This window comes from Haliotis rubra, unplaced genomic scaffold, assembly GCF_003918875.1.
Source record: "Haliotis rubra isolate DU_JTF1 unplaced genomic scaffold, ASM391887v1 Scf276, whole genome shotgun sequence".
Lineage (NCBI taxonomy): Eukaryota > Metazoa > Mollusca > Gastropoda > Lepetellida > Haliotidae > Haliotis > Haliotis rubra.
In genome coordinates, this window is record NW_025766847.1 from 1,159,765 (window position 1) to 1,175,763 (window position 15,999).

The 15,999-nt window shown below is 42.1% G+C and overlaps 1 protein-coding gene across 13 annotated transcripts in view; it reads left to right on the top strand.

Moving 5' to 3' along the window:
* The window catches only part of LOC124280933 (myosin heavy chain, striated muscle-like), a 36,048-nt gene extending 21,550 nt beyond the window's left edge, over positions 1–14,498 (top strand). For 11 of the 13 annotated variants that reach the window (XM_046716928.1, XM_046716927.1, XM_046716929.1 and 8 more), the window contains exons 24-38: positions 5,422–5,478; positions 6,240–6,326; positions 6,640–6,806; positions 7,121–7,199; positions 7,360–7,605; positions 7,947–8,143; positions 8,354–8,486; positions 8,809–9,025; positions 9,148–9,388; positions 9,595–9,787; positions 9,979–10,239; positions 10,514–10,753; positions 11,048–11,248; positions 11,462–11,620; positions 13,844–14,498. In XM_046716928.1, coding sequence (XP_046572884.1) covers positions 5,422–5,478; positions 6,240–6,326; positions 6,640–6,806; positions 7,121–7,199; positions 7,360–7,605; positions 7,947–8,143; positions 8,354–8,486; positions 8,809–9,025; positions 9,148–9,388; positions 9,595–9,787; positions 9,979–10,239; positions 10,514–10,753; positions 11,048–11,248; positions 11,462–11,620; positions 13,844–13,945 — 2,580 coding nt within the window. In that variant the 3' untranslated portion in view covers positions 13,946–14,498. Of the gene's footprint in view, positions 1–5,421; positions 5,479–6,239; positions 6,327–6,639; positions 6,807–7,120; positions 7,200–7,359; positions 7,606–7,946; positions 8,144–8,353; positions 8,487–8,808; positions 9,026–9,147; positions 9,389–9,594; positions 9,788–9,978; positions 10,240–10,513; positions 10,754–11,047; positions 11,249–11,461; positions 11,621–12,432; positions 12,472–12,864; positions 12,886–13,843 lie in introns of all 13 variants that reach the window. The other 2 variants (XM_046716939.1, XM_046716940.1) reach the window with 2 other exon arrangements.
* The last annotated feature ends 1,501 nt before the right edge of the window (positions 14,499–15,999 follow it).

Sequence of the window (15,999 nt, forward strand, 5' to 3'; positions counted from 1 at the left end):
CTATACTACATACATCACTCATCTAACGTTAAAAGGTGTACTCTTATTAACTTTGTATCATCCGCTTCCGTGTACCGACAATAGATGTACTCCCATTATTTACTTTATATCACGTATCTACCGACAACAGATGTACTCTCATTATTAACGATACTATATACAACGTTAGAAAGGTGTACTCCCATTATTAACTATACTATATACAACGTAAAAAGGTGTACTCTCATTATTGCCTTATCTTCCGCTTCCGTCTACCGACAGTAGATGTACTCCCATTATTAACTATATTATATACAACGTTAAAAGGTGTACTCTCATTTTTACCTATACTATATAAAACGTTAAAAGGTGTACTCTCATTATTAACCATACTATATACAACGTTAAAAGGTGTACTCCCATTATTAACTATACTATATACAACGTTAAAAGGTGTACTCTCATTATTGCCTTATCTTCCCGCATCCGTCTACCGACAATAGATGTACTCCCATTATTAACTATTTATTATTATACAAGTAGATGTATACAACGTATCTCACCGACTATACTATATACAACGTTAAAAGGTGTACTCGCATTATTAACCATACTATATACAACGTTAAAAGGTGTACTCTCATTATTAACTATACTATATACAACGTTAAAAGGTGTACTCTCATTATTAACCATACTATATACAACGTTAAAAGGTGTACTCTCATTATTAACTATACTATATACGTTAAAAGGTGTACTCGCATTATTAACTATACTATATACAACGTTAAAAGGTGTACTCTCATTATTAACTATACTATATACAACGTTAAAAGGTGTACTCGCATTATTAACCATACTATATACAACGTTAAAAGGTGTACTATATACAACGCATTATTAACTATACTATATACAACGTTAAAAGGTGTACTCGCATTATTAACCATACTATATACAACGTTTAAAGGTGTACTCTCATAATTAACTGTGTATCCATCCGTGTGGATGTGTAGTGTGTCACCCTCTCTTTGATATACTATAACATTGAATAAAAACGGTTGTTAGGGCGCAGATATCGCAGTAAAAATTGAAACGGGCTTGCGTGGATGTACCGTACATACATGTTGATTGACGAATAAGTCTTGAACCGTTTCAAGTCATAGAAAACATTTTAACAACATAAGTATTCGGGGAAACTGAGTGAAGGTAAGTGTAATATTTATTTTCTTTTGAGGAATGAACAGCTTTAAACGTTTTCGGAATACTCGGCGTTTTCAAATGCCATCCAAATGCGCGCTCTGTGTTGATGGAAAGTATTTGCTTATGAAGGAACATAGGGAATTATGGAACGCGACGTGGCGAGATGTCAGTGATGTATGTTTTTATGTTTTATCAGTTCAGAACAATTTCCGCCAACACGAATAGTTAGAGTTAGGATATGAGGTTAAACTTTGGAAAAACACACACAACCTGAAGAATATAAGCATATAATTAGTGTACATATACACATCTGTAAACTTATGTGTAACTTCCTTGATATGAAATCTGTGTGTGTACGTCTGGTTTATGACAGTATAGAATGAATGACCTTATCAGCTTAAAATTCCGGGTATTTGTATTTAAAATGAGTAACAAAAACTTTATGAGTAATATATACGCTTAGTAATATATGACTAGCTTAGTGTAAGCTTTTGGGGCGGTGGGGTAGCCTAGTGGTTAAAGCGTTCGCTCGTCACGCCGAAGGCCCGGGTTCAATTCCCCACATGGATACAATGTGTGAAGCCGATTTTTGGTGTCCTTGTCGTGATATTGCTGGAACATTGCTAAAAGCGGCGTAAAACCAAACTCGTTCACTCATTAGTGTAAGCTTTGGGTATGTATGTAGGAAGGCACGTCTGGTGAACCAGTTTAGCTGGCATTTTTCATTGTTGACGCAGATGCAAGGGATAAACGTATCAGTATTTGCAATCAGGTCACCGGCGTTTGTCGTCTGTACTAAACACGTCAAACAACTTGTAAGTCAGTTTCCACTTGGAAAGTCACTATCAACAAATCTGACAGGCGGAATGTTGGAAAATGTGCCCACCAAGCATTTCCTGCCGTGTGTTTCGCTTTAAACAGTTGTTTGGCAAACTGCACCTACGCGTAAATAGACTTCTTCGATGTTACCATAGCAACCGTTCAAGGTATTTCACAAGAACTCTCCCATAGGTTGGCTCAGGTACCAACCCAGAAATTCCTCGATGAAGAAGCGTTTGCAGAACGTAACTTAGGATTTTCATGATTAGCTATGATTGAAGACTGATTTTTAAAGACAGATTTAACATTTTTATCTAATGAAATAATTATGAATTGCAGGAATCAACAAGAAAAGCCTTAGCTAATGTTTTATATATGCGAACGAAAATAATAAAACAGTTTTGCTCCGACCGTGAAATGTGTGAAATCCGTTAATCTTTCCATTCAGCCTTCTTAAAAATGCTCACACGTGTTCAGTGACGTCATATTCGAAATTTAACACTCCTTTCGTGATACAACAGTTTTTTTGTGTGAGAAGAACTTCCAAAGACAGTAAGTTTGAAGAGAATCAACCTTCTTCATTACATAGCATGATTCACCGTATGCTGAAACTAGTTTTCTTTCAATGGCTCGGCGGCAGACAAAGACATGCCAAAATATTCGTATGTGAAACGATAAAAACGATAAATAATGATTTCAAAATGCCGCTGAGGGAATTAAAACGGTTAGATTAAAGGGAATTTTGTGTTCAAAATCAGTGCCCAGAAATTCTCGAAATAAATCGATGGAATGTTTTGGAGATATGTGAACGTTATGGTAAAGATCGGTGTGTCAGCACTGAAAGAGGAAGTAAGAGTACGAAGTCGGAAAACAATGCATGCCATATACAAGTTTCGTTAGGAATGTAACTGATACTGAAAAGCAAGCTATATTTACATCCCAGGTGCGAGACATTCTGCCTCAATGTACCAAAACAACTGCATGTGCAGTCTTACTCATGTGATGCTAGGCCAGACGTGCTGCACTTCAGATAACATGCAAGGTCGGTTTAAAGTCAGTATCGTCCATAGGTATATATCACCTGTGGAGCATCACGATCGCGATTAATCATCAGGAAATATTTTCTCGTCTATAAATGCCATATGAGTAATTCCTGAAGTGAAGGGTTTGTTTGGGATGTAGCCGTGTGGGGTAACGGAAAAGGTAATATGAAAAAATACTAACACGAATATAAATGTTAGGGTCGGAGAAACGGCGTGGCGTTATGGCTGGGATTTGACGTCTCCGTCAAGCTTGTTTGAGCGGTACTACTAATGTTTACAATGTGTGTTAGATAAATAACTGCAAGAAGTAGAATATAAAACAGACTCGCTGCTAATGTCAAGCTGTCAGTTTTGGAGGAATTCATGGAGAATCCGACACATTCGCTGCTGATGTTGTGAAATCCTATCCCCGCCTCGCTTGCTAAATAAGGAAGAGCCCAGCATGGGGGCCTTGCTTATCTTTGGTGTAACCTGATAGCTACCTAGCTCTCCCCCAGGGTGATAGTAAAATCTGTTAAGAACCCGGTTCTTCTTACAGCACCTCCCCGCCCCCTTTCTATTTCCTACATTGTGCTTCCGTCTCGATCAAATTCCATTGTTTCCCTGTGTTTGCGTCTACATATACCTCTTCCCCTACCCATCCCTGATCCTTGCTAGTTCCAGACATGTAATCCGTATATGCTTATCGCTGGCTGGAGGCCAGACTCAGAGTTTTTACATTTTGTTTGAGCGCCTAAATAGGTTCAGCTCGGAATGATGCGTAGTCGGTACAATTACCAGGAAGCATCACATGACCTTGGGAAGGGCAAGAGGTCAGCTCGTTGTCAGGAGTGATGACCTCATCCTATTAACATATTCCATGAAGCCGGACCTTTAAAGGCAGGTAAGTGTTATGCAGTGTTCTAGAACTGACAGTTCCTGACTCCACACAGCTCGCGCCGGTACTGCTCATGTTGTTCGGTCTCGGTGAATCACAACAATGGCTGCCAGTGTATAAAGTGAGAAGCCAGCAGACTCCCCCCAGTTACCCATTACCTTCCTGTGGTGCCTACCTCCCAGCCTGGATCCTGTCTTCTACCTTATAGCGTAGAGACCGGGACACCAGCCTTCGTTACAACTGATAATACTTTTGATATTCAAGGGTATTAATCATACATATCTGTCACCATGGCAACTAATGGAGAAGCTGTTTCGGAGCCTGCTCCTACACGGGAGCCAGACCCACCGGTCATTTCGGCCCCTGCCCCACCGGAGGACATTGTCACCACAGTTAAGGAACAGGTGACAGTGAAGAAGTCAGCTCCTAAACCTGCGCCAGCACCAGTACCTGCAAAGGAGCCGGAGACTAGACCACGACAGTCCAAAGGCTCTAAAACATCATCACAGACTAGTACTACCAAATCGTCAACTGTGAAAAGTTCCAGAGTGAAATCATCTGGATATCCGTCATATTATAGTGATCTTCAAAAGGAATTCCACGGGGTAACACCATCAGTGCTGGACAATATCGGGAGTCACCCACTACTGTTCTCACGTGCTTACGAGCCTTCAAGATACCCCGGTCTTAGCGCAAGAAGCAGGAAATTTATTCGAGAGGCAGCCGATCTGGCCTGTGTGTCCCCGGGATTAAAAAACCTGCTAGAAGTAATGTACAATTTTAAATGCTTTTTTTACATCTTTATATGCTTTTCATCACACACATATTCTGAGTGAATGGTTTCATGGTGATAACGATGCTTGTTTTAAAGTTCACGTCAATGTAATTCATTTGTTTCAAATGAAATCCTTTATATAATTTGAATGACCGTCCCTCCCCTAACCAGCTGTACCGCGAGCTACTGTGCACTAGCAGACTCGTGGCCTATGATGTTGATAGCTGGACGAGTGTAAACACATGCAAGCGGCCATCAGTAATTCCCAGTGATCTGTCAAAGTCTGATAAGAACCAGCGTTTCATGATAACGCTGCAAGCTGGGCTGTCTCAGTTCGATATAATAAAGCCTAAATTTGCGATTCTATTAACGTCGGTGTGATTTAAAATATATCCAACTTTCGAATATCAGCATGACGTTGCAAATCAGCAGTATTGGGCCATGAAAGCAGACTGTCTAGAAGATAATTCCAAAGATAGTTGAGTTGAAAAAAAAGTTCTCATATTTCTGGAAGGCGCATCACCTACGTACGGCCTGACTCACTGTTCAAGTATGTGGCTTGTTCACTTGAAGTGTAGCGATACGTAGTGTGAAGTTCGGCCGCCAGGAGAACCCGACCTACCCTGACACTAGGACCCTCAAACCCCTCCACTCCCTCATACCCTACCCCTGTTCGCAAAGTTCTTCAATATATTTTGAAAATGACAAACCGTGCTTTGCAGGCTCGTATTGAAGAACTTGAGGAGGAACTCGAGGCTGAAAGACAAGCAAGAGCCAAGGTAAGCCAGGGCAGCACTCGGACTTATTCACTTCCACATCTCTATTACAAACTGAAACACTTACTGGTTTCTTCAACCAAGAAGAATTCTTAGGTTCAAGGGAACATAATGGGCGATATTAAATACTACCTAGATCGCCAAATACAGCTTCGAGGAAGTTTTAAGAAGAATTTGGCTTTCGTTCAAATGTTTGGATGTTCTCGGCTTTTTGGAATTCTGTTAATTTGAGTTAGGTTTACCAAGCGTACTGACATTCGGAGCAGCCACTTCTAAAAATACACATGGACTGAGTTTTGCTACATAAAAGCAGAAGCCTGCTGACTGAGACAAACGACGTGGGCCCAACTTACCCCTGGCTATATATAGGTGTACAGTCCCGCCTTCAACCAGCCTTCGGTGCCAGAGGGGGTTTATGTATGTCTACCGGGCGATTCCTTGTCAGCTAGGAATTACTATGTCAATAAAAACGTGAAACAAAGAACAGTCATCAGCAGTATATATATATTATCTATTACCTTACGTTACTTGTATATACGGTAATACCGATGAAGTACGTCAGTTATTTTAAGTACGAATTTACATTACTAAAATATAGTTTTTGTAATTTGATATTTGGAATTCATACCCAATTTTGACTCTCCCTTAGAAACAGATTCCATTTGGCGTAAAGGGCAAATTAGCTGTGAAACTCGAATTTAATCAATGTTTCAAAAGTTTTGGAGAGCCTTTAATCAGTTATCACAATTAATTACCCCCCACAGGTCGAGAAACAGAGAACTGAACTGTCACGGGAACTGGAGGATCTCGGCGAGCGTCTGGATGAGGCTGGTGGCGCCACCGCTGCTCAGGTAAGATGCAGATTAAATTCAGGTGTGAAATAAGCAGATTTTAGTGAAAGCAGTGTGCTGAGAATATTTTGAAAAAGCTTTATTGTTTTGGTTGAGGATAATTTCTCGGTAATATTACAATTGTGTACATCTTTGGTGATATATGAAGCCTGCACCGTTTCACAAAATGAATCCAGCGTTCCAGAATACTTTGGACCTCAGACACTCACAGCGCTAAGGTTGCCTTCTGAGTGTAGACACTAGCCGACGTACGTGGTTAACAACGACGTGTTTTTGTACGTTATCAACACTAATACCAAACAACTGCTTTCAGGTCGAGTTGAACAAAAAACGTGAGCAGGAACTTCTGAAGCTGCGTCGTGATCTGGAGGAATCAACACTTCAACATGAGTCTCAGGTCGCATCTCTCCGCAAGAAGCAACAGGAAGCGTCCAGCGAGCTCAGTGACCAGGTTGACCAGCTCCAGAAGGTCAAGAGCAGGTGCGTGGTTATTACAGGGAAACGCCGCTCACAACAGTCCGTCAAGTGCTTTACACAAATAGTCATTTCTACCACATATGTGTGTGACGCTGAAACACTGCCGATGTGATAGTTAACCATTCGACCCTGTATTGCTTCCAATGTTTATGCCACATACAATTTTCACCCTTAATCGCTGTATTGGTGCCAAATATTGCCGATACGACATACAAATGTAACAAATTAACTCATCATGAGTACATCCGCACGTTTATTAACCCCTCCACAATTCCATGTTGAGCCAGTAACATGGCTGACTGTCTCTCTGTTTTAAGGCTGGAGAAGGAAAAGAACCAGATGAAGAGCGAGATCGATGACCTGCACGCCCAGGTTGAACATGTGTCCAAGAACAGGGTGAGGCACCTTTATAACCGCCATATTATCTACCCTGTACGCTTTTATCAATTACAAACTGTAACATTTGGCACGTATAACATTTTTAACTAAGCAAAAATATGATATTTGGTTTGTTACACATTTTCTCTTGTACTTAACGTTTAATCAAATCATCCAGGGAACATCCGACAAGCTTTCGAAACAGATGGAGAACCAACTATCCGAACTCAACAGTAAGATTGACGATGGACAGCGCCAAATCAGCGACCTCAGCTCCCAGAAGAACCGTCTTCAGGCTGAGAGTGCCGACCTCACCCGTCAACTAGAAGACGCTGAACACCGCGTCGGCTCTCTCTCCAAGGAGAAGAACCTGCTCGCTAGCCAGTTGGAGGAGGCCAAGAGATCACTTGAAGATGAGACCAGAGTAAGGGCTGTTTCAGGCGTTCTGAAAATAGAACGTTTCTATTAAAACGTTTCTATTAAAACCATCAGTAGTGATAAACGAGGGTTCAGTATCAGGGCAACGAATAACGTATGGAGGGGTTCCTAATACAAACAACGGTGTGAAGTCGTAGTTGTCAAGGCTTAGTCAATTATGAGAAGATGCAGTTCCCATTCGTAAAATTTGTGAGGCCTTTCATGTAGCCACAGTACCATGGCCAAATGCAGCGTAAATCATGCAAAGGAAGTAAGATAAATATAACGATGTTAATATATTGATTCCTTTAAACAAAAGAGCTACAACATTTTCGTTTTTCACCGCAGACCCGCCAGAAACTGCAGAGCGAAGTGAGGAATCTGACCTCGGACCTGGATGGTATCCGTGAGCAACTGGAAGAGGAACAGGAAGGTCGCGGTGACCTTCAGAGGCAGCTGTCCAAGGCAAATGCTGAGGTGCAGCAGTGGAGGTCAAAGTTCGAAAGCGAGGGAACAGCCCGTACAGAGGAACTCGAGGATGCTAAGTAAGTCCAGCAAAGGAACTGTAATATTGTATGAAATACACAATATAATAATATTGTAATTATAATTTCTATTGTAATGTGCTGGAAGTATACCGTATAGAAAAGCATCCAAGTGTTCGCTCAATCACCCTCTTCATCTGTAATGAACATTCTCTGACAGTCCCAGAGCATACTTACGTTTCAAATATCATTTGTATCATCTTTTGCAAGGCGCCGCCTTCAGTCCAAACTCAACGATGCTGAACAGAACATGGAAGCTGCCCAGGCCAAGGTCAACGCCCTTGAGAAGGCCAAGTCCAGACTGCAGGGTGAACTGGAAGACCTGATGGTCGATGTCGAGAGGGTGAGTAGTTAAACGCGTTAGCCATAGGTGTTGCTCTGAACGCAAAAACGTAATATTTCCGATAAACAATATTGAGAGCAGAATCTACGCTCAATTCTGAAAGGCATACATATTGTTTGTGCTTTAAGTATCATATTTTTCATAAAAGTTAACGGTAACAATATCTCACCATAGTAATGAAATGCGCTTCATTTTTTCTGAAGATTATTAACCCGTAAATGAAACATTTTCACGTTTTGGGCCATGCAGGTATCTGATATGGCAGGGAAGAGTATCCTTTATGACAGCGTCAAACCTTTATGTGATATGATTTCCTTTACAGTCAAACGCTAACGCCAACTCGCTGGAGAAGAAGCAGCGTTCCTTCGACAAGACCCTTGCAGAGTGGCAGTCCAAGGTGAAGGACCTCCAGTCTGAGCTTGAGAACGCCCAGAAGGAGTCCCGCGGTTACTCTGCCGAGCTCTTCCGTACCAAGGCTCAGCTTGAGGAGGCCCAGGACCAGATTGAATCTGTCAGGAGGGAGAACAAGAACTTGGCAGGTGCGTACGACAGGCTTGAGAACGCCAATGAACAAGGGTACTCCTCTTTTGTGTGTTATGGGTTTTTGTACACTCATATTTACTGATCAGTGAAATTGTCATTGTCAAATTGTTATCTTCAGATGAGATCCACGACCTGACCGATCAGCTGACCGATGGCGGCCGCAACGCACACGAGACACAGAAGATGTGCAAACGTCTCCAGATGGAGAAGGAGGAACTTCAGGCAGCGCTGGAGGAGGCTGAGGCCGCCCTGGAACAGGAAGAGGCCAAGGTCATGCGAGCTCAGCTCGAGATGTCACAGGTCCGTTCTGAGATTGATAGACGCATCCACGAGAAGGAAGAGGAATTCGAAAACACACGGTAAACAAACGGCTTGTCATCAGACACATGTACACTGTGTGATGTTTATGGAAAAGTGAGGTTGACGTTATGACAGAAGTTTCATGTAATAGCAAGTTTACAATCTTTTCTACCTTGATAGGGAAACAAGAGACACATATTGATTCTGTTATATGATTACATGACCATGTTAAATAAATATTGATTGAATTACTTTAAATATTCAGCCGCAACCACCAGCGTGCTCTTGACTCCATGAACGCAAGTCTGGAGGCTGAAACCAAGGGCAAGGCTGAGGCCATGAGGATCAAGAAGAAGCTGGAATCAGACATCAACGAGCTGGAGATTGCCCTGGACGGCGCTAACCGCGGCCGAGCTGAGGCTGAGAAGAACATCAAGAGATACCAGCAGCAAGTCAGGGTGGGTAGTTATACTGTATATACCACAAGCAGCAGCAAGTCAGGTAGTTATACTGCACGCACACACACACACACACACACACACACACACACACACACACACACATATTCTATGACGTTTTTAAGCAAACTGGTTTGTTAATATTGTTTGGTTAAATGTTACTGACCTTCGTTTTTCATGTCTTTTATCAGGAACTCTCAGCATGCGTTGAAGAAGAGCAACGTAACCGTGATGAGGTCCGCGAGAACCTCAACATGACTGAACGTCGTTGCAACATCCTCAACGGGGAATGCGAGGAGCTCCGTACAGCTCTCGAGTCCGCCGAGCGTGCCCGCAAGGGAGCTGAGAACGAGCTGACTGATGCCAACGACCGTGTCAACGAACTGGCCGCCCAGGTCTCATCTGTATCCAGCCAGAAGAGAAAACTGGAGGGAGATGTTACCGCCATGCAGGTGCGCGATTAGAAAGTGTACAAACACTATTTACAAAATTGTAATCATGAAGCTGTGAATTGTTTTATACACTCTAGTAAAGGTTTCTTGTAATTAAATCCAAAAACGTGATGAGGTAGCAATGTAGTTAAATCGGTTGTCAGGCATGCTGAAGACCACAGCAACCCAAGTAAAACCCATTCACAGTGTCCTTGTTGTGATGTGGCTAGAATATTGATGAAAACGGGTTAAGATCATATCACTGATGTATTATTTGTTTGGATATTATTTCTAGGCCGACCTTGATGAGATGAACTCTGAACTACGTTGCGCCGAGGAGAACTCCAAGCGCGCTGTTGCTGATGCCTCCCGTCTGGGTGACGAGCTCCGACAGGAACAGGACCATGGCCTCCAGGTGGAGAAGCTCCGTAAGGGGCTGGAGAGTCAGGTGAAGGAACTGCAGTCCCGTTTGGATGAAGCCGAGGCACAGACACTCAAGGGAGGCAAGAAGATCATACAGAAACTCGAACAGAGAGTACGTATTTGTCATACAGCTTTCAAAACCAGTCTTCAATAAAACCAACAAGCAGTCTAAAAATATTTTGATGTTGTTTTCAGTCACATAAACATAGCCCAAATGATTATAACTGAACTCATATTTATTTCGTTTTTCAATACAAGAGACAATACTCAAATTAGAGACACTGTCACACGTTGATTATTGATAAAACAACGCGTCTAGAGTCAAATAACTCCGTAAGCTATCGTGGTATAATCTCTGAAAGGGTAATGACATGAGAAAAAATCTGACGTCTGGTGATTATTCTAGGTCCGTGAACTCGAGTCTGAGCTTGACAACGAGCAGCGCCGCCACGCGGACACTCAGAAGAACATGCGCAAGGCCGACAGACGTCTTAAGGAAATCGCGTTCCAGTCTGACGAGGACAGGAAGAACCAGGAGAGACTCCAGGACACCATCGACAAACTGAACGGAAAGATCAAGACCTACAAGCGCCAAGTGGAGGAGGCTGTAAGTGTACTTCGACTTACCCACAGAAACTTGCATTGACTCAGTCATCCAAATGTATATTGTGTATCTGAAGCGGGATGAAACCACCCATCAATGCAAAATCTGTCTAATGCATATTCTTATAACGATCTAGAAATATACGACTGAATGCCATCTGTCAGTACCTGTAGTCCCGAGATGCCAGTAGTTGACCCTGTTCTGTCCTTTGTGCAGGAGGAGATCGCTGCAGTTAACCTTGCCAAGTTCCGCAAGGTTCAGCACGAACTGGAAGACGCCGAGGAGAGAGCCGACTCTGCCGAGAGCACCCTTCAGAAACTCCGCGCCAAGAACCGCAGCTCTGTGTCCCAACAACGCACCAGTGCCAGCCCCGCGGTGAGTTCACTACAATCGCCAATGTCCTGAAACAAAATGATAATGTCTCGAAACAAACGATAGCGTAACGTGTAATTACAATTGTGATGCAACAGACGATTGCGAAACGGGTTTTCTCTGATTGGTACCTGTGCAAATGAAGATAATATCAAACGTGGTTTTAATTGCAACTGACCGATTGAATTTCAGGGCGGTAGGGCAAGGAGCAGCGATCGCAGCCTTAGAGCTGGTTCGCTCGCTTAAATAGGTAACGATTGAGAGTGATGGTGAATCAATATTGGAGTGGAGTGATGATCCAGTAGTAGGATGTTGATGTGTCCTTTACAGATCTCCATAGGGTGTGATTCTCCGAACAGGCATCCATAGCGTGTGCTTTGCCTGGGACAGAAGTCATTGCTGCATGGTTAAGTCAGTAGCTGCAGCTCTTGAAAAAGAGCCGATGTCCATTGAAAATCACAATGTGTTTTTCTGAAACTGTTTCTATGCAAAGTTTGAAATGGTTTGGGTTTTAGGAATCAAAATTATATAAAAAACACAACACCAAAGGTTCAAAACATGAACTAGCGAAGCTGCTTTGAGATGGTGGGAAAATTCAGGTGGTTAATTCACCGTGTTATTTTCATGTTAACGAAGTCCAAGGCAAGTATTTGGCAACGAGATATTGGAAAGGTGTTTACAAACAGAAACTGGACATATGATGCAGAACTCGTGTGTGAGTTTTACCTACCATATACACCCAGTATATATTCCCGCCTGTTAGACACACCCACAGATCCCATATATTTCATGCGTATCTTTGTTTCCCAAACCAGCCTATCACCAGAGCGAGAGCACCTTCTTCCGAGTAAAGAGTAAGTGGATGTTGACGTTGGTCAACACCGATGTTGTTAGTGTCGTCGAATGATATGTTTTGCAAACCCATTTGTAGCTAGAAATCCTTACCTATATTTCAGGCGCACCCGAGTGTTGGTTCATGCCACTGTAGTTAGTTGTCGCTCCATCATCATTGTTCCTATTTTGTTTTCCATGTTTGGGGACCGTTGTCCCAACAACGCACACCAATTTCATTTCATTTTCACTGTATCACTTCAAAGGAGCACAGACACTAGTTGAATGTGTTTGAGAAGTATATATATATACTATTAACCCTAGTTTTCCAAGGGTGTGATATATTAACAATGTCAGTACCTTGTATTAACATACTACTTTCCAACAACTAAGAAATATCCACTTTTTCTTTCAAGCCGGAGTGATAAGATTCAGATGTAAGTCCAACAGGTGTGAAGTTCATTCCTTTTGAACGCTTAACATTTGTTAAACATTTGTTAATGTACCCATTAATACTCCAGACTGATATACGAAACAGTTCAGTGTTTGATTTCGCAAATAAGAATGGCGCCTACTAAAACAATTAAGAAAATGTTTTTCAGACTTGTTTCCAGATCGTTAATGTTCTGTAATAACATGGCTTGAAGTGGCGTTAAGTGCCATGGTTTTGTTCACATCATGGTTCATGTGTTAGACCGCCATTGCCATTAAAAGCAAAGTTTCATTCAGGTTTAGTTTATAACACGTTTCTATTGTTATTCTGACCTGTTGTTCTACTGTGTTCATCATCCGCCCCCGTGACTGTCGCCTTCCCTCAGCACTCCTAAGTTGTCTGCATGAATGTTCCTCTGGAACTGATTCTACTAAGTTAGGGGTACCGGTCGATATGGAGTTACAAACGTCATGGTACCGGTCGATATGGAGTTACAAACGTCATGGTACCGGTCGATATGGAGTTACAAACGTCATGGTACCGGTCGATATGGAGTTACAAACGTCATGGTACCGGTCGATATCGAGTTACAAACGTCATTTACTGAAAGGTGTAACTGTCATTTCACAGATTCAGCGCTGACCAAATGGATTTGGAATATTATGTTTAACCTTTCAAATCAGTGTACTGTTTACAGATAAACTGTCTAAATGTTCTATTGTATTCCTATTTTTACTGACTCGAATTCCATATATTTGCTTGACTTATGGTACTTGTATCATTCCGTGTGTATTGTTACTGTCAGTGGTCATGGGCCATGAGCCATAACTGTGACGTCGTCACGAGTAACACCTTATCAATGCTATGTTACAATACAAGGGCCCTAAGAAGGGGAGTTGATATTGAAAGAGGCCGTAACCGTATGGACAATGATTCTAAAATGTTTAAATTTTTGTTTGCAGACACCAATCCAGCGTGCGACTTTGCAAGTGTCTCGAGGACTGAATTCTCCTTACCGCCGTTCTGTTACTCCGTCCAATGAGGGTGATGATTATGATTATTAATAATACATAGAAGGGGCCCCTCCCGGTTTTGTCCAGGCCGGCCCGTGTACATACATACCGCTATCAAGACTTTAAGGGAACCATACTGATCGTGCCATACTTACTGCTTTGCTCTGTGGATGTATTTTATGCCAGTTCAAGCACGTTTCTTTCCCAAGACTTCACTTAAAAGCTCGAGAAAAATACAAGACGTGCTTGTTGGAGTGATGTTCTCCTGTATTATGGGCGAGGCCCCCAACCGACATTCTTTCTAGTCCCCTTAGGAGTTGTTCTTCTTTTCTTGTTATGTATGTTTATGTATTTATAGGCGATTATGATATATACGATGTGATAATTTTCTTGTATTTATGATAATTTATTCATTGCCTACGCTGGGGCCGTGTACAGGTTCGGCTGATTTTGAGCACGTGCAATACACGCCCCCCTCATTGGACGCCACAAAGGAAACAGAATAATGCAATTATCGGAAACGCTTTGTTGTTTCCTTTGTGTTTCATAAAAAACTTTTAGAGTGATGTAAACCTGAGGCAGTAATAAAACTTCTGTCATAATACTTCTTTTGTTCTATTTTTGTTCTCTTTGCTTTTGCTAACTAACGGGAGTCAAACAACAACTGTCTGCTTGGTCTAGTGGATAGAGTGTTTGCCGAGGGAGCCGAAGGCTGTGGGTTTGATCCCCTGGCTGCGGCATAACAGATCACGTTAAAATGGTTCTGAATGATTCCCTTCCTGGCTCTCGACATTTGGGGAGTAAATCAAAGACCGGTTGGTCAGTATACTGTGTCCGAGTGGGGTATCCAGGTTGAACTGGAGCACGGTATGTCAATACTGACGTTAGGGCGGTCTAATACAAGCAGCCACACACGGGCGTGCACGTCGACATGCCAGTGTGGCAATATACTGGGCGACTTTAACCCTGTTTCACCAATATCCGAAAACAAACCAGTCATGTTAGCCAGTTTGCTCTCTTAATGGTTTGTGATGTGTGATAGAGTAGTGGTTAAAGCGTTAGCTCGATCCCCCAAATGGGTACAATGTGTTGAGCCCATTTCTGGTGTCTCGTGATATTGGATTATTGATCAGATCGGCGAAAAACCATACTCACTCTTCGTGTTTGGTTGGGCCTCTGGTACATACTACCACCAGACCTGCGTTTGTTCCGGGTTTGAGCTCTACAATGGTAGCTCTGCGATGACTTAGCTTAACATTGATACAAGAAGGAAATGTTTACTGCCGTTCACACAGATCAATGACTGACAGAAATGTCCTCCGAAATATTCAAACTATTGAAAAGTGCCCCAATTTACAAAAAACATAACCTGCACGTACACATGTGGATGACAAGGGTCACTTTACCCTCAGATAATGTAGGGTTCTTATGCGACGGGGGCTTCTTATATAACAGACACAATATTGTAGCGTTACTGGACAGGAGAGTAAACAGTGTTTACTGCAGCTGGAAGTACTTTAATCTGTCCCGGGGTGTCGGCTTACTGTGGGAGGTAAGAGGAAAGTGACAATGGCTATAGTTTAAAGGTCACATAAACCCTAGGGGGTAAAAATACATAAATCACTAACTGGCATCGTTATAAATGAAACCCCGTCATTAAAACTACTGATTTCGACCTTTAATTGACTTAAATCGACCTTTTTGACAACAGTGCACAATTCTCACCCGCGAACAAAATTTCAACCAATCAGAGCGGCGCGACTCTGTGACGTCATATGAGGAATAGCTTTGAGGGCCGATGCAGAATTCATCTACATTTTAGGGGGTAAATTATCTTGTTTACAGGCTTGTATAAACCTGAAATCGTGACAATTGTTGTGGAAAATGAAAGCTATATGTTCTCACAATCTACTGGCATTTAATTTTGTCTCCTGCTTTGCCTAGTTTCCGAGTTACAACTTGTTTTCATAGACGCTTCTGTCACAATTGATTGGTGTCGTTAGGCCCTATTTGTATAATGACTGATCCAAATTGATCCCATTTCTGTGTTTTTTTACCTCGATATTTAATCATGTCATGTAAAAATCTGTTTGTATTCTCAAAAC